Here is an 18,310-nt window from a genome sequence, read left to right on the forward strand (position 1 = left end):
GCCAACATGGTGCCCTTCAGAAGTCATGCCCACTTACTTGAGCTCAGGTTAACCCTTTCATGCACACAAGTGTGAGTCAGTAACTTTCTATTACAACAGTAAGATGGCAGATTGCTTGCTTGTTTGTAAGGGTTTGGAAGTAGTGGCTTGCTTGCTACGTATGTCTCTTACGCTTGTTTTAGTTTTATTGGTGCTGGTGTTTTCACTTTTTTGTGATTTCGAGTTAATCAGTAGTGACAGCAAACCCTGCTTGCCATTAAACCATCAGGAGTGAATGTTGAGGCGCCTGATGCTTCCTGTAGCCATGTATTTAACAGCTCCACACCTCACATAGGATGTCAGATGTGGGGAGCTGGGTGTAGCTTTAGAGAAAATATCTGAAACGCCAAAATTAGGGTCTCCAAATTGCCAGAGACTCCCCACCACCGCCCATGAGCACTAGAAATAGAAATGGAGGGACCACCCACAGCCACCTCACGACGATAAGGTAAGCTCAACACCCATACCCACAAAATTTACAATGAAATTTTAAAGTGCCCTGCAAAGGAGGCAGAAAAATTGAAGCCTCTTTTGCAGGGGAATAAAACATTTGAAAAACTGGGGAGCAAGCACAGCACTAAAACAAAGTGCAATCTCCACACTGAAGCTGCCTTGCAAGGAGAGGGGAGAGGAGGAGCAAACAAGCCTTGTTCCAGCCTCTGAAGAAGAGTTGTCTCAGTGATACAGCACCTGCTTTTCATGCATGAGGTCTCAGGTTCAATTCCCTGCACCTCTAGGTAGGGCTGAAACCCTCATTGAAACCCCAGAGAGCCACTGCCAGTCAGTGCAGGGTCAATACTGAGCTAAATGGATCATTGGTGTGCTTTAGCGTAAGGTAGCTCCATATGTTCATAAACCATGGTTTAATGAAGTTGGGAATGTGACATCTGAATGTGCCCGATATATGTGTCTTCCATGTAGAATCAAGTAATTTGTTGTTGTTTAGTCGTGTCTTCATGACCCCATGGACCAGAGCACGCCAGGCACTTCTGTCTTCCACTGCCTCCCGCAGTTTGGTCAAACTCATGCTGCTAGCTTCGAGAACACCATCCAACCATCTCGTCCTCTGTCGTCCCCTTCTCCTTGTGCCCTCAATCTTTCCCAACATCAGGGTCTTTTCCAGGGAGTCTTCTCTTCTCGTGAGGTGGCCAAAGTATTGGAGCCTCAGCTTCAATACTTTGTGAGCACTCAGGGCTGATTTCCTTCAGAATGAATAGGTTTGATCTTCTTGCAGTCCATGGGACTCTCAAGAGTCTCCTCCAGCACCATAATTCAAAAGCATCAATTCTTCGGCGATCAGCCTTCTTTATGGTCCAGCTTTCACTTCCATACATCACTACTGGGAAAACCATAGCTTTTACTATACGGACCTTTGTTGGTAAGGTGATGTCTCTACTTTTTAAGATGCTGTTTTTAAGATGCTTTTAAGAATCAAGTAACAGAATACATAAGTAGGATACAAATGGAGTAGCAGCAGCCCTCCTCTATAGTACATTTAACCTTATGGCCAATTTAGCCATAGACAATATCCGGGGATAACTATTCCTATTTAAGAATGACATTATATTTCAACACTAAAAAAGAATTTAAATAAGCAATATTTGAAGATGGAGTATCAGTCTAAACACAACCCCGCTTTACTAGAAAATATAGAAAAAAGGTACCTAAAGCCCCAGAATGAACACGTGCCCTTATAATATAAATTCAAGCCTTGTAAATTTAATCCAGGGTTATTTGTCGCTCCAGAACTCTTTACTGTGATGTATGACTTAGTTACTAAGGTTATCACAGCAGTATCCTAAAGTTGCATAGTACATAAAACATTCAAGTTAACAATGCAAGGAGGTTAACTCCCAAAGATAACCTGCTATCAGAGGGTTAAACCAGATGATAGGCCTCTGTCAGCTTCCAAGGAGCTATTGATGGTTCAATCAGTTTGTTTTGAAGGTAAAGTACAACAAAAGGGCACTAAACTTATTCAAACTGTCAACAGACACTATCTAGAATGTTGCTTGCAGGTAAGTAATTTTGGGTGTTTTAAGACTATTATCAAACGGCAATGGCTGCAGAAAGAGACAGCTACTAATAACACAGAATGCAGCCATCATAAAACACTTTATGGCAGGCACAGGGATCTATAAATTGCATGACATATTGCAACTGCTTTCAGCTTATAAAATTGCTAGTTAAGGGACCACTGCTTAATCAGAAAGAATGCTTCTAAATTTTGCATTCAATGTAAAAGAAGAATGTTTTATTTTGGCTGAGGAGGTGGATGAATCTGCATTTTTAAACATTACTTTGAACCCCCTTCAGAATTCCTGAGACTGGTGTTATTAAACTGACCCATTCTTTGTAGATGTGGGAAAGGTCATTATCTGCCATCATGGTTGAAGGAAAGCAATGAGCTCTGGCGAGAGGAAAAACAGATATCCCAGGAAGGTCTTTAAAGACTCATTTATCTCTGCCTGTGAACCTCTCTTCTAGTCTACAATGCCCTTAGAAAATTGGCTATGCACAGAGTCCAGACAATTCAAGAAGTTTTGTTCTGCAGCAGGTCAGGGGAAGGTTAGATGTCAGTAATAGAGACACAACATTGGCATCATCTATCTATCATCTATCTATCATCTATCTATCTATCTATCTATCTATCTATCTATCTATCTATCTAATCTATCACCTATCTATCTATCCAGATTTGGATTTCTCAGTGACAGGCTTCCTTTTATTGCCAGCTCTACAAAATGGCTGCAGTGGCATGTGAAACATTCAGCTACTTCTGAGCCATTGGCTCTAGGGTACTTGGGGTGTGCATGTGTGCGTGTGTATGTACACACAGATGGATCATTGTGAAGTAATACCGTTAACAGATAGACATTTTAAAATGACTTAAGTGTTGGAGTTGCTGTGTCCAGCTTCAAATGTTAGGGTTCTCTTTCACCTTTGAGCCAATCTCAGAGGATTTTGCTTGCACAAAATATTTACAACATTTATAAGCCGGGTGCTGAAACTTCATACCCTAAAGGGGTTGGCAATGGGAGAGCACATTCCACATCTGAGAACATTTGAGTACCTTTCTTTCTTTCTTTCTTTCTTTCTTTCTTTGTTTATTTTACAGGAAGTTCCATACTTCCTTTAGCTGTCACCAAGTTTCCCGTGCAGTAACTTTTATCTGCAGCAAAATTTCACAGGAAATTTGGAGGGGCTGAGTTTTGAGAAGTTTAGCAAATTTCAGCAAGAAATGGATTCACACATCCTACTGGTTGAGACAAGGGCCTGTCTTATGCCACCAAGCGCTTTCACATTAAACCATCTGAATCAGGACAGGCTGTGCAAGTATAGGACCAGTGCCTGGGAGCAGTGTTCAGCAGGATGAAAGCGAATAAACTCAAGCTGAATCCTGGCAAGATGGAGGTTCTGGCAATAGGTAGTTATTAGGTCCGAGAAGTAGACAGGCAGCCTGTTCTATACAGGGTAGCACTTCCCCTAAGGGATAGGTGCACAGTTGGGGGGTATTTCTAGATTTCGCTCTGTCATTGAAGGCCCATGCAGCCTCAGTGGCAAGAAGTGCCCAGCTTTGTCCATTCCTCTACCTGGATAAGCAGGCTACAGTAGTCCATGCTCAAATTGGACCCAAGTATACTTGAAGCGGGATGCGGGTGGTGCTGTGGGTTAAACCGCGGAGCCTAGGACTGGCCAATCAGAGGGTCGGCGGTTCGAATCCCCATGACGGGGTGTGCTATTGTTCCTCGGTCCCTGCTCCTGCCAACCTAGCAGTTTGAAAGCACCTCAAAGTGCAAGTAGATAAATAGGTACTGCTCTGGCGGGAAGGTAAACGGCGTTTCCGTGCGCTGCTCTGGTTCACCAGAAGCGGCTTGGTCATGCTGGCCACATGACCCGGAAGCTGTACGCTGGCTCCCTCGGCCAATAAAGCAAGATGAGCACCGCAACCCCAGTCGGTCATGACTGTACCTAATGGTCAGGGGTCCCTTTACCTTTACCTATACTTGAAGCAGTATCTTTTCCATTACCAGCCAACTTGAGTTTTGAGATCTGTGAGGGAAGTCCTGCTTGTGGTACCCTCATGGAATATGATCCGGGGGTGCACGCACTACAAATAGCAAGGCAGCACCACATCTATGGAGCTCTTTCTCGGTTCAGATCTGACTGTCCCACTTTTCAGGTGACAGCTAAAGACCAACTGTTTTCAGAAGACTTTTAGAGCACAGCATGAGTTTAACTGGGAGTGATATGCTGCTGTTGCTGCGATTTAGAGTGAATTGTGTTCTCCCTCTCTTTTAACGTACACGTGTTGTTGTTGTTTTAATGGTGGATCTTGAATCTGAACATGATAGTTAATTTCCGGGCTGTCGTGATGAAATCTTACAGTTTGAAAAATGCATGTTCTTTTACACATGTTCTTTTAGCTAGAATCTTCCATATTATTTCTTCATTGTCCAGGGCATGGATTTTAAACAGTTTAATATGGTATGGGGTGGTAACATTAGGTGGTACACAAAGCCATTGTAAAGAAATACAAAACATCTGCAGCAGAAAACGAGGAAGAAACACATCAAGGTTTAATGTTATTTCAACACTAAATAACTGGAGATGACAATAGAGATTAACAATTCATTCACCAATTTGTTAAGTATTCAGTACAGATGAAACTGTTTTTGTAGTTTCGGTGCTAATCTGACAAGGCATTTAAGGTGTGTATATTTTCAAACAGATGCACAGGATTGGCAGAATTTCAGTTGATTATGCTTTATCGAATTTTGTTAAATATAATAAGCTTCAAAATATTCAAAATCTAATTCTGCATTTATTGTCTGTAGCTAGGATTAGATTTGCAGAGTTTTAGAAATCTAATAATAGATCTCAAAAAAACCAGATTGGTGGAGAAAAACAAAGCATTGGTGATTATTAGTTAAATGAACAGCATATTATAATATTATTTCTTAAATTTGTATGCCACCCTTGATCCAAAGACCACATAGCGGTTTACAACATATAAATACAAAGTAACAACACACAATGCATAATTATTAAAACAAAAACAAAAGCATACCAATAACCCCCTTCCACAAACACATTTAAAAGGCCACAGAATGTTAATCAGCTGAAGACCTGGTTATAGAGAAACATTTTTAGCAGGCACCAAGCGAGCCTCTCTGGGGAGAGCATTCCACAAGAGGGGAGCCACCACAGAAAAGGCCTGTTCTCGTGTAGCCACCCTCTGGACCACTTGTGGAGAAGACACACGAAGAAGGGCCTCAGATGAATCTTGCAGGAAGCAAATGGCAGCAAGTGACCAGTCTCAATGGCCACAAGCCACCACTGCCTGCATGTTCATGCTTAACCATAGCTGGGTTTAGCATTAAGTGTTGACTGGCCCACTGTGTTGCTGGAATTGTGCTGCTGAAAATGGAGGTTTGTTTCATCTCATTTTTCTCTTATACTCTGGCTTCCTATTTGAATTGTTTTATTATCCAGCACTATTTTCTTTTCTCTTTCAATTGTTTTTGAATATTTTATGGGTTTTATGCTATTAACTTTATGATTATTAACAGCTTTGATTTCATTCAAAGATAAAGCAGAATAAAATTCTATTAGATACATTTCCTTCAAGTTTTGCTCTAGGCAAAATTCAGTAGAAACCCCTTTTTTTAGTCCCCCCCCCCCCATTTCTATTGCAGAACCAACCATGTTCAGGGATTTGTGAGAATTAACAAGTCAAGAAAGTGATCTGATAAAAGCACTTAACGCCAACATGCCTGTAAGCAACCCAAAACATGCCAGTTAATGAATAAGCTTCTCGTCTATACATAGGAGAAAAGCTAATCCTTTGGTATATTGATATATTATATTAACTAAGTTATATTAACTAAGGGACACCGCAAAATAAACATGAATAAACTGCTTTTCAGCAGTTAAGGCTATTGCCTCCGAATGCTTTCAAGAAAGCTTTCCAAACAAGGCTACTAGTCACAACGGGAATGCTCTGCTCTGCCTCCATGGTCTGCCAGCTCCCTCGGCCAGTAAAACGAGATGAGCGCCGCAACCCCAGAGTCATCCGCAACTGGACCTAATGGTCAGGGGTCCCTTACCCTTAGCAACAGTGCTGCCTGACAATGGCTGAAGCATTAGAGCTGCCTCCACATTTTGTTCTCTTCCTGCAGAAATATCCAACTGACTCACTTTTTTTTTTTTTAAAAAAAAAGAATAAATAAAAAATATAAAAGCTGAGAGTCTGGGGCCCCAGCCCTCACGGTGTACCCAGGTGCCTGGACCTGGGTTACTTGAATCCCTGCTGCCCTGGTGATCTGCTTTGCATGTCATATTAAACCACAGTTTAAATCAAGCTGTGGTTTAATGTGTGTCCTCCTCAAAGTTCCTGTGGTCTCCTTCCCAGCTCCTCCTGTCGCCACGTGGCAGACAAAACCAGCTGAAGTATCTCACTTCTCGTGTTGTCTAAATTTGGCTCATGTTGTTCATTTAATATAAAATGTTTATATTAAAATTAAGTGTTAAATGACCCCCACCCCCTCTCTATATGATTGCCATCAGGTATATGGACTAAATTTTTAAGTTTAGGCTGCACTACAATTGTGTGTGTGTGGGGGGGGAATTACATAAGGAAAGAAGCAATGACTATTAACGTAACAGGAAGAAGTCAAAGCAGCCCAAAAAAAGCAGGACAGAAGCGAACTGAATAAAGTATTGGGTGGATTCCATGCATATCTGGGTTTTCAAGGGGACAACAAACTCTAAAACTGTGTTTGGGCTTTGGGCACTTTGTATCTTACTGATTAAAAGACAAATAAGGCCACCTATATTTAAACTTCAATATATTCTGACCAAGACAATTTTTTCACAACCCAATAATAGCATGGTTCGTGTTTTTACCGCAAACAATAGACCCCCAAGACAGAACAAGTGCTGCTGGTACAAGACAAGTAACCAGCAATTATTGTGTTGACTCCCTGTGACTTTGATCTCTAGGTCATGGCCTGTGCTTTCTGGAGATCTTCAAAGCAGAGACTGCAGCTGAGGTTATTTCCCATTTATGCTGCTTTGCTAGTCACGTTACTTTTTCTCAATACTGGAATGTTTCTCTACTGGCATATCACCTCACACTATGTTTTGATTATGAATAAAGTTTTAAAACCGAAAAAAGCAGGCAGTCGTTTCTACACAATGATACTTGGTAGGAAACGATAACTGATTATTCATAATTAATAGTAATAACTCAAGTGCATTATTAATCACGCAAAAAATAAATTAATTGAATCTGATATATTTATTAATTTCACAAAAATCCAGAGCTGTTATGTTGCTGTCTTTTCAAATGCATATTTAATTTCTAACAGAGGCATCATATTTTACTCTGTGAACCACTTTCCATTTGTAATGTGCCTCTTAGACTGCAAGCCGTTAATTTATATTGCAAATTGCCTTGAGTACAATGGGAGAAAGTTCGAAAAATAATGTTATTTATATTTATATATACACACAAACACACAATACAGTATGATCCATTCTTGTTTGACATTTTTGTTTTGTTCCTAGATTTCATTCAAAATTATTTAAGTCTGAGATATGTGGGTTTTTTTAATGTGCGCAACGAGATTTAGACAACCATTTATTCTCTACTTTTTCACTACATATAATGCCTATTTTGCAGGGACAGGAGAGAACTAAAAAAGTACAGGAATGGCTCGGATATAATTTTACTGGGGTAATGGTGTATTTAGCACGAAAACATTTTGGATTTCTCTTTCTGGGGCAAAACACTAAAAAGCCCTTTAAGTTTGTGTAAAGTGTTGTGAAGTTTGCTTGCTAATGCCATGTGGCTCAGATAGCTGCTAGAAACAAAGATTCACATGTGAAGAGAAAAGTGATTATTGCTGCTCAGTTAACACTCAGGTTGCTTCCATGCTGAGGAACTTCAGCACTGCTGTGGCACTGCTTCTTCTTCTTCTTCTTCTTCTTTTTTTTGGCAAGTGTCTGAATGTGGAATTAAAACTGTGGTTCTGGACTGCATCTATCTATCTATATCTATCTATCTATCTATCTATCATCTATCATCTATCTATCTATCTATCTATCTATCTATCTATCTATCTATCTATCTATCTATCATCTATCTAGCTAGCTAGCTAGCTATATCTATCTATCTATCTATCATCTATCTATCTATCTATCTATCTATCTATCTATCTATCTATCTATCTATCATCTATCTATCTATCATCTATCTATCTATCATCTATCTATGCCCATCTCCACAACCAAGGTCTTTCCAAAGGAAATAAGTCCTGCTTCCTATTCAGCAAGCAGCACTATTACAAATGAATAGCCTTAGTTCCACCTTAATAATTCACTCCCTATCTTTTTTTTTACCGCAAAATAAATATATTATTGTGTTTATGCAGCTTGCTTAGGAATATATGAAGGCGACTGGATTAAACATTAGCCTGTGTACACTTTGGTATGGGCCAAAATCGAGTCCAGTTTAAAGCAGTGAAGTATGGGAGCTTCTATAAGCAGCTGTGCTTACAGAAGCAATGATTGTAGAAATAATACCTTAATGCCAATAGCTGACACCAGATCCTACAGGTTTCACAGGTTTGGGTGGGAAGGAGGGGGCCTGCCTCTCTGTTGCTATTTCTCCAGGGGCGCTTGGAAAGGACAGATAAGAGCTTTTGAGATAAGCGTGTGAAAAGGTAGGTTCAATGAATTGCCCCTTAGTCACATATTATAGAACCTGTTTTCATTAGTTTCATCTTTGGTCTTTAAATCTTGTTATTTTTATGGCAGGTGCAATATATATCTTATGGGGAAACTAATACTGCATCTGCAATAATGAACATTCAATGCTAGTTGTGCAGGAGAAAAGAAAGTGATAAGAGAGATTCACTTCAGTTCCACTGCAGTAATGCGATGCAAATCGGAATAATATTCACTTTAAAACCTATTTTAATTAACCTTTTCAAAGTAAGATTCTCCTCCTGGTTTTGGCATGATGGTTTGCCTTAATATGAGCTAAAACTATCTTGACCCTTTAAAAAAATAAAATCTACATTTTGCATGGAAATGCAACAACAGCCATGATTGTTTTGATGTATAGCTGTGTGACATATTATAAATATTACATCACATAACCACAGAGAATGTCACTCAACAAGACTTTTTCCCCCCCAGACAGCATTAAATGAACCATGGATTCTTGCCTCTGAATAGCTCCTTTAAGGAACTACTTTTGCTTAAATGATTAATAGGAGGCATATTGTCAGAAAAATGTACTTAAAGTGAAAAACAGTAAACTGTAGCGATATCATTCATTTTTAAGCAATTCTGTGGTGAAAATGTCTCATAAATTTACATGGCAACACCACTATTAGGCTCTTTGTACGCAGGACAGCCAACGTGCCTTCCAGTTTGGGGTTAAGGCGATGGGAAAATATTTTATTCAAACTAGGCCACTTAGCAAAAGCCAAAATGGCACATTTATGTACAATTCAGAAGTTGGCACATTAGACGTATCTAAAGACAGTTCGGAATCTATTTTCGAAAGAGACTGAAGCACTCAACTTGAAATAGCCACTACAGATCAGGTTGGGATGCCTGTCCAGATTACTGCAGCACTGCTAAAAACCACAGCAAACCATCTCATGGACTCCATGTCATGTCTCTTTTGGATAAGCCTCCTTTCAGCTTTCTAACACTTTTTATGCTGGAAGCATGAACATACAGTTCTAAGTTTATGAACTGTACAGTCAGTGTTTGCTCACATATCATTTCAGAGTGCTTGTCTGATAGGCTGGAAATAGGTGGGTAGGTTTAACTTGAGAGCAACATGGTTATGTGGAATGCTTATGTAGAAAATGGCATGCAGTTTGCTTGAATTTTGCCATCCTATCTAAAATACAAGGCTCGTGACTCAGTGACTGCATCATTAAAGCACTACCTTGCATCTTACATCACCTGTTGCAGGAAATACATGTTAACACTGAATGCATGCCTGTCTTTGAAATGAAGGTCTGGGGCCACTTTCTGGGGTCCTGCAGTTATAGTGTTGTGTGTTTCCTTGACAACGACAGCCAATTATGTGGAGTGGGGAAACACATAATTTCATGATCTGGTTAAGTTGCCGTAGATGTTACCAGATCAAAATTAAACAGCTGATTGCTGGTGCTTGGGTGGCCCCCATGTGATCACCTATATAGAAATGTATGGGCTTGCTGGTGGGCTTGTAACACAATAGGAATGACAAGAACTCACCACTTACAGGAACATGCAATTCCATATCAGGTCTTATATACACAGCTGCTGCAATTTGCTGGGTATATGTGCATAGGTCCTATATGAGGCCAAATATTCATATCACTGAATCTTTTTCAATAACATCTGTGCCAGAGAACTTTCCAGTGGATTGTACAGGTCTGGCTCAGATCTGCCTAGGTCTTATTCTGCCATCATTAATAGCTCGTGTTTTCCTGGGCCTCAGTGTGGTGACCTGAGATTTCAGAGGCTTAAGCTTCCTTATCAATGCCTCCATGGAAAGGACTAAATTATGAGGGTGAGGGGTGAGAAATGAGGGGTATGCAGGGTTTTTTATGCTTGGTTTCAGAGGTTTTGCCAGTCCCCCCACCTAGTTTGCCTACCCATGGAATAGAGGCACCTAGGTCCTTCATACTCTATCCCTGTAGTCCCTCTATCATGACACACCAGGTGGCATCTTCCGCTCCCACTAGGCACAACAAGGCTCTGTCCATATCCCACCAGGTTTTACTCCATGGCTCTCACGCTCTGGGCTTCAGGAGGCCTGGTGACCCAAAATCGCTCCCACAAACTTCAACTGGTCACCTCACCTTGCTTCATAAAAAAGCCTCTGTTGTGAATAGATCAGGGGTCAGCAAACTTTTTAAGCAGTGGGCCAGTCCACTGGACCTCAGACCTTGTGCGGGGCCAGACTACTTTTTTTTTTGGGGGGGGGGAATGAACAAATTCCTATGCACCACAAATAACACAGAGATGCATTTTAAATAAAAGGGCACATTCTACTCATGTAAAAACACGCTGATTCCTGGACCGTCCACGGGCCGGATTTAGAAGGCGATTGGGCCAGATCTGGCCTCCAGGCCTTAGTTTGCCTACCCATGGAATAGAGGCAGGGAGAGGATGATTCCGTAACCTTTACACACATTGCCATTAGCTTACATTAGATCCTATACACAGCTCTTAGTTTTTACTTCAGCAGCCATTTAAAGTTGGTTGAAGGTTGTAATCAACTATCTTTTACTCAGAGTAGACCAAACAAAGGACAGTAGGCCCATAACTTACATGGGGGTTACATTCCATGGACTGTGCCTAAAGCCAAAATTGTGTATAAACAAAACCCACTGGGTTCAATGATGGGTGGGATTACTGCTGTCATTTTCCCTGAAACTCCACCCTCTTTTTATTTTTTATTTTGCCACGCATGTACTGTAAAGCTGAATGTGCACAAGTTGTAGGCTTACTGTAAATGACTGTGACAACCTTGATCCATTAATTTCAGTGGGTCTACTACTCGGAGCAGAGGTTAGCTGAATACAATACAGTCGTGCCCCGCAAGACGAATGCCTCGCAAGACGGAAAACCCGCAAGACGAAAGGGTTTTCCGTTTTTCAATGCGCTTCGCAGGACGAATTTCTCTATGGGCTTGCTTCGCAAGACGAAAATGTCTTGCAATTCTTGAGATTTTTTTTCGCTCCCCACCCCCTTTTTCTAAGCCGCTAAGCCGCTAATAGCCTTTTAGCAGCTAATCCGCTAATCCCTTAAACCTTTAATAGCCGCTAATAGCTGCTAAACCGCTAATAGCGCTAATCCGCTAATAGGGTTGCTTCGCAAGACGAAAAAACCGCTAGACGAAGAGACTCACGGAACGAATTAATTTCGTCTCGCGAGGCACCACTGTACTAAATATTTTACAATTGAAAGTAATGCATGTATAATCCAAGATACTAACCTGTACCTCTGATAGTCTCCTTCATCCTTGTCTTTGCAGACTAGTTCATTTGGGCATGCTGTATTTCCAAGCAAACTCAGGTACTCCAAGGAAGGCACTGCTTCAACCAGATGATCCAGCAGGCTTTCCAGTTCTGTTATGTACTCAAGATTATGAGTTAAGGATTCAGTAACAAAAGGAAGACTGTTAAATAACTCCATTTACACACACACACACACACACACACACACACACACACAACCCATATTATATGCGGGAAAATGTAACATTAATTGGGGCTAGCGGAAAGGGGACTACATCCAAGTCATTTTTTTGGCATAAAATGAAAGGTCTTGGGTCCCCCTCCTTCATTATTTTTTCCTCCTCTTTTCTTCTTTTCTAGATGACTCTCTGCAACACATTAAAAAACTTTGACAAAATGATGGATGTCGGATGGGGAAATGGTTAGTGATTGCTAAAGCCATGAAACTTTTCCAACATGGCAACAAGCAGCAGTTACTTTCACAGTACATTCATCACTAAATGTATTACAGTCCCTAGGAAAAATGAGATTTAAAATGGAGTTAAATGACAGCAGCCCAAATGCACCAGAAAGAATAAAAGTGCTTTTGGTGGCACTGCGGCATTAATTGGTACATAGGCATAAATGCTTGATCAAATGTTACCAGGAACCCGTTGGTATTCTTGCTCCACAGTTTATAACACACACAACTTCAGAGTGGAAGGAAACAGTAAAATCTGCCATTAAAGTGGTAGAGTGACCACATGAAATCTTAGATATCTTACATTGAAGTTGATTTAATGCACCCACTACAAACATACACACGACTCCCAAAACAGGCTATAAAGGATTTGTAGTCCAGTTCTAGGTTGCTCAAGAAAGAAAGAAAGAAAGAAAGAAAGAAAGAAAGAAAGAAAGAAAGAAGTAAGTACCACAAGTATTTCTGCAACCAGAGCTGGACTTTTCCAAAGTTTGGGCTTTTGTGTCAAAATGTACATATTTGACATGAGTGTCTAGTGCACAGTTTCCAAAGGCTTGAGAACCTTCCTAAATCCGGCACTGTGTTATGTGCGCTAACTTAAAGACTTCAAAGCCCCCCCCCCCCAGACCCTTTAAGAAGAAACATAAACTCAGGTTCTTTGGCACTCCTTGTTCAGTTCCTTAAGAGCCCTGCTTTGCATCTAGAATTTGGAAGGCAAGTGAAAACAGGGAAATCTTGGTTCCCACAGATCCACCATAAAAATCAAAGATGAGGCATGGAAGAAAGGTATGGATGCCAAATTGGTTGTGCAGGCTGAAAGCCATTCCCACCCAAACACTGCCACACTGCTGGTGCACATGACATGAATATGTCAGGTTAAAAAATATGTCAGGTTAAAAAAAAACTGGCATAAAACTAGCCTAAGAACTCCCAGAACGAAGGCTCACAAATGGGGATCAGCATCACGAGGATGCAAGGTGTGCTAATACCTCATGCCAATTGGCGAAAGGTGAAGGGCACATTCAAGCCGCTCTGCTTCTTACTCTTTGTTTCTCTGCCCTTTGTTCTAATTGATTTAGTGCTGCAAATTCTCATTTTCTCTGTTTTCTCTTTTAAACCGATTCTTGTTAGTTTATGGCGATCCTGCATTAGCTGTATTTTACTACTTTATTATAATTTTGCTTGTTTTAATGCCTGTAAGCCGCCCAAAGAACTTCAGCTAAAGGGCAGCCTATAAATTGCATGTATCAATAAATAAACAATGGAACAAATTACTGGTTTAAACGAACAATTCACTCTTTTACTCTCCCATGCCTGGAGTTGTGTGCAACAATTATTATGTGGCTATCTTAAATGCTCAGTTCTTTTATGTTGCTTGTCCCCAGCATTGATTTATGTTTTCCTGTTATCTTTGTTATCTCTTGCAGATGGAATGTACCCCATTTCTTCACCTCAATAACTGAAGGGCAAGGGTATCACCACAGGATAGAAACAGAACTTTTGCCCTTAAAGACCTTCCCTTCGCTACATGCACTCCAATTTGCATCTTATTTGCAGCAGCCAACAAGCAAATGGGAGACTTATCATATACAGCATAATGCTTGTGGTAGGATTCCACCCCCACCCTCATTTTTCAGATACTGGGCAAAACAACACATGGAGCAGGATGAATGAAGCATAGGAACAGCTCAGTTTTTCCATTTTAGTTCAGCCACAGTGCTCCAGATTTAGTCAGAACAGCATTAGACTTAATCCTTCCCCCCATGGCCCTTTGTTCTGTCAACAATTGCCCTTCCCAGGATAGTTGTTCAGTCCACTAAGAAGGGAAAAGGTGCTGGCCCACATCTTTTCAACTACAGGGAGGAAAGCAGAGTGGGGAGGGTGATCTTTAGAGGGCAAGCAGTCCATGGAGAAAGGGTTAAGTCACCTCTTCCCTCTGCTGCTTCTCAATTCATACCCACTAATGCAAGAACAAATTGGTGCTTAGAGGGTATGAAGACAGACTATGAGGAGAAAGAGGGAGCCAGTCGCAAGAGTGGTGGTGATGTTGAAGACATTAAAACCAAACAACAACAAAAGCACAGATAAAACATTGGTCCCAACAAAACAAGAGAGGCCACAATGCCACCATTCAAATTAAAAAAGGTAAAGGACCCCTGACAATTAAGTCCAGTCATGAACGACTCTGGGGTTGCAATGCTCATCTGGCTTTACTGGCTGAGGGAGCCGGCGTTTGTCTGCAGACAGTTTTTCCGGGTCATGTGGCCAGCATGACTAAGCCGCTTCTGGTGAAACCAGAGCAGTGCATGGAAACACCGTTTACCTTCCCGCTGGAGCGGTACCTATTTATCTACTTGCACTTTGATGTGCTTTCGAACTGCTAGGTTGGCAGAAGCAGGGACTGTACAATGGGAGTTAACCCCTTCATGTAGATTCGAACTGCTGATCTTCTGATTGGCAAGCCCAAGAGGCTCCCCCCCCCGGGGGGGATAGCAATCCACAAGGCCGATTCTTATGTTGCTACCTCTAAAACTCCTGCATGAAATAGGGCCTCAGATAATGGTCACGTGGTCCAGGTTAGTGCATGTCGATAGAGGCAGTCCTTGAGGTCCTGAGCCACATAAAGCTTTATAGGTCATAACCAGCCCTTTGAATTGAAGCCAAAAACTAAGTACTTTACCAACAATTAACCACCTAACCCACAGTTCATTTCTTATGGGGCACTCACCATACTGGAAATAGGGCGTGCCAAGTCTCTTAGCTGCTGTTTCTGGTCTGCTTATCTCTGAATTATGACTGCATCATCCCAGGATCACTTGCGCCACCACAGAGGATTGTGGGGAACATTCCTCTAAACACTTGCTGCCAGCCACACAGCAAGCAATGTGGAAACCTCAAGTGTCATTTTGCATATGGCATAGAAAGATGGAGCTCAACATATGAGGCCCTGCTTGGGTACACATTTTCTCTATCCTGGACCCTGTGTGTGTACTGTAGTGGCATAAAATGTGAGATTGGGACCCCCTAGTTCAAACAAAGGTCCATATAGTAAAAGCTATGGTTTTCCCAGTAGTGATGAATGGAAGTGAGAGCTGGACCATAAAGAAGGCTGATCGCCGAAGAATTGATGCTTTTGAATTATGGTGCTGGAGGAGACTCTTGAGAGTTCCATGGACTGCAAGAAGATAAAACCTCTCCATTCTTAAGGAAATCAGCCCTGAGTGCTCACTGGAAGGACAGATTGTGAAGCTGAGGCTCCAATACTTTGGCCATCTCATGAGAAGAGAAGACTCCCTGGAAAAGACCCTGATGTTGGGAAAGATGGAGGGCACAAGGAGAAGGGGACAACAGAGGATGAGATGGTTGGATAGTGTTCTTGAAGCTACCAGCATGAGTTTGATCAAACTGCGGGAGGCAGTGGAGGACAAAAGTGCCTGGCGTGCTCTGGTCCATGGGGTCACGAAGAGTCGGACACGACTAAATGACTAAACAACAACAACAAGTTCAAATATTGCCATAGCCATTAATTTGCTATCCCTCATTTCATCATCTTTAATACTGGAATAGCAGTATCTTACGGGGTGTTGTAGGAATTCCACATATGTGTGAGTGTTTTGAACACCCCGCAGCTCTAAATAATTACTGTACTTTGTATTCTACTTACTATTATGAGCATGTTGACAAATCAGCACCACCAGAGCAGCTTCACCAACCTGCCACTCTCCACATGCTTTGCCCAGCAACTCCCATCAGTCCCAGCCAACACAGAGGCTGATGGGAGTTGCAGTCCAAAATATCTGGCAAGTAACAGGCTACATGAGAGTGTATGTGTAAAATACTTGATTAATTTACAGGAGCTTAACTGTCATTACGTCCTTTGACTTGCCTAAGGATAGTCATTCTCTGCTTAAAAATTTGCCAATCAATCCTTACTAGCGACCGGCCACTCAAAGGCTTCCAAGCCCATTCTTTTAAAGCCTATAAAATCTCCAGGCTTCCTGGGTATGGTGGCTGATTTACTTGAGCAAAGTATTAGACTTGGCTGAGAAGAGAGCTGCTAACACGCATCTTTGCCCCCACCCTCTTTGCATCCCGGAGTTGGACAAAACACAGAGAAACATCTTTTGAAAACAATGGAAATTAAGCTAAAACTGAACTGATATTTTCAGCTCAGCCTCAGCATGCAACATTGCATGGCTTCGCTGCTGCCTGTCTTGCAGGGCAGACCACCAGCATTTCCAATAATACTGAGCAACAATGCTGTTTGTGCGATAACAGCTGCCACTCTTAGGGTGTCTCAATGTTTTGAAAGAGCCCAGCACAGGAAGTAACAGCCACACTGCTACACTCAGGCGATCAGTGTTATTCACAAAACAGCAAAGGGTGGGAAACTATTCCTGACCCTTTCTAGCCTAATGGCTAACATGGCCCTATCGGCTCCCGTCAAGCGATTGCTGCTGCCAAATTAAACAAGATGTATATTTTCTTTAAGAAGCATTCTATGTGCATGTGAAAAAAGCCAACCTAATGTTTTAATCTTGTTTCACTGCACACACTATTCCACTAGAGGTCAGCCTGCCACAGAACCCAAGCAGGCTGGGTTCTGTTAAGAAGCGCAAAACTGGCTGCTATTTCCACCTCTCAATCTATTGACAAAGATTCCTTCAGAGCCATAAACTTAGGGCTCGCACTAAAAAACGGAGCAACAGGAAGATATAGCGAGGCATTTCGTTTATGAATGACCTGTAATAAATTACTTTGAAGTATTCTGAGTGACAAGAGAAAGGGAGAGGATGCTTTGTCTGCAAACGAGCGACATTTTACATACTTTAATTTGGCTGACACATAAGGATTATTCGACATTTGGCAGGGCCTTTCTCCCCTTCCCTCCCCACCCTCCCTTTTGGAAGGATATTTGGTTCTTGTTCAGCATCAGGGTATGGAGGTGTGGTAACCTGGGTAACCGGAGGTCATTCCGGAGGAGATTGTTGTCCAAGATCAGCTCTTCCAAGCCGCTAAATGTCTCCAGTCCTTCCAGTGACCTGCAACGACAAAGGCAACAGGAAAAATGATACTCCAGTAAATCAGGGAGGCCATTATGAGCTGAAATAAATATTTTAACCTTCCCTTTCAAGGAGTGGGAAGAGTTTTGGTTTAGTCCTGTCAGGAGACTGAATGACAAGAATTAGTGGCAAGGGGAGTGTCGGTACAGCAACACATCCTTCTTCGCAGGCTGGCAGAATGAAGGATGGGGGTCACTTAGTGAGTAGCCAGGATCCAAAACAAAAGGCTTCAGATATGAGGCCTGCAGGATGAATTTGTCAATGTCTTGTGCCTTCAGGCACCCAGCCTCGCCTGACCCTAACCTCCATTCCCAAGATAAATAACTCTGTCACAGTTCACCTTCATTCCCTGGACACAAATTTAAGTTGTCATCCATCATTTCTGCCATGAAATATCATACCCCACTAACAATAATAAATACAACTTCAAGAATTGTTCTCAGCAGCTACCCTATATATAAAACTGCAGGAGGGGGGGATTAGATGGGAAGTTTTTCCTTTTCCTTTCGTGATTTTTATTTTATTAACCACAGAATTTTCTCTGTCTAGAGTTTTTCGTTGTGGTGGTTGTTTTTTCAAGCACAAAAGATAAAATGTTAGAGAGCCCTGAATCACCCAGATACAGCAAAAATTATTATTTCTTACAATGATGCCCCCCCCCCTCAGCAATGCCTGCCCACAAAACACACAGACATGCACAAAACACTGAG

General features: G+C 41.7%; 1 protein-coding gene across 2 annotated transcripts in view; it reads right to left on the minus strand.

Moving 5' to 3' along the window:
• Positions 1-18,310, minus strand: part of LRMDA (leucine rich melanocyte differentiation associated) — a 740,402-nt gene that overhangs the window by 310,040 nt on the left and 412,052 nt on the right. For both annotated transcript variants that reach the window (XM_083440596.1, XM_083440597.1), the window contains exons 3-4: positions 17,453-17,579; positions 12,056-12,195 (exon numbers count right to left, since the gene is read on the minus strand). In XM_083440596.1, coding sequence (XP_083296722.1) covers positions 12,056-12,195; positions 17,453-17,579 — 267 coding nt within the window. The remainder of the gene's footprint in view (positions 1-12,055; positions 12,196-17,452; positions 17,580-18,310) is intronic.

The sequence above is a fragment of the Podarcis tiliguerta genome (assembly GCF_965153285.1).
Source record: "Podarcis tiliguerta genome assembly, chromosome: 5".
Lineage (NCBI taxonomy): Eukaryota > Metazoa > Chordata > Lepidosauria > Squamata > Lacertidae > Podarcis > Podarcis tiliguerta.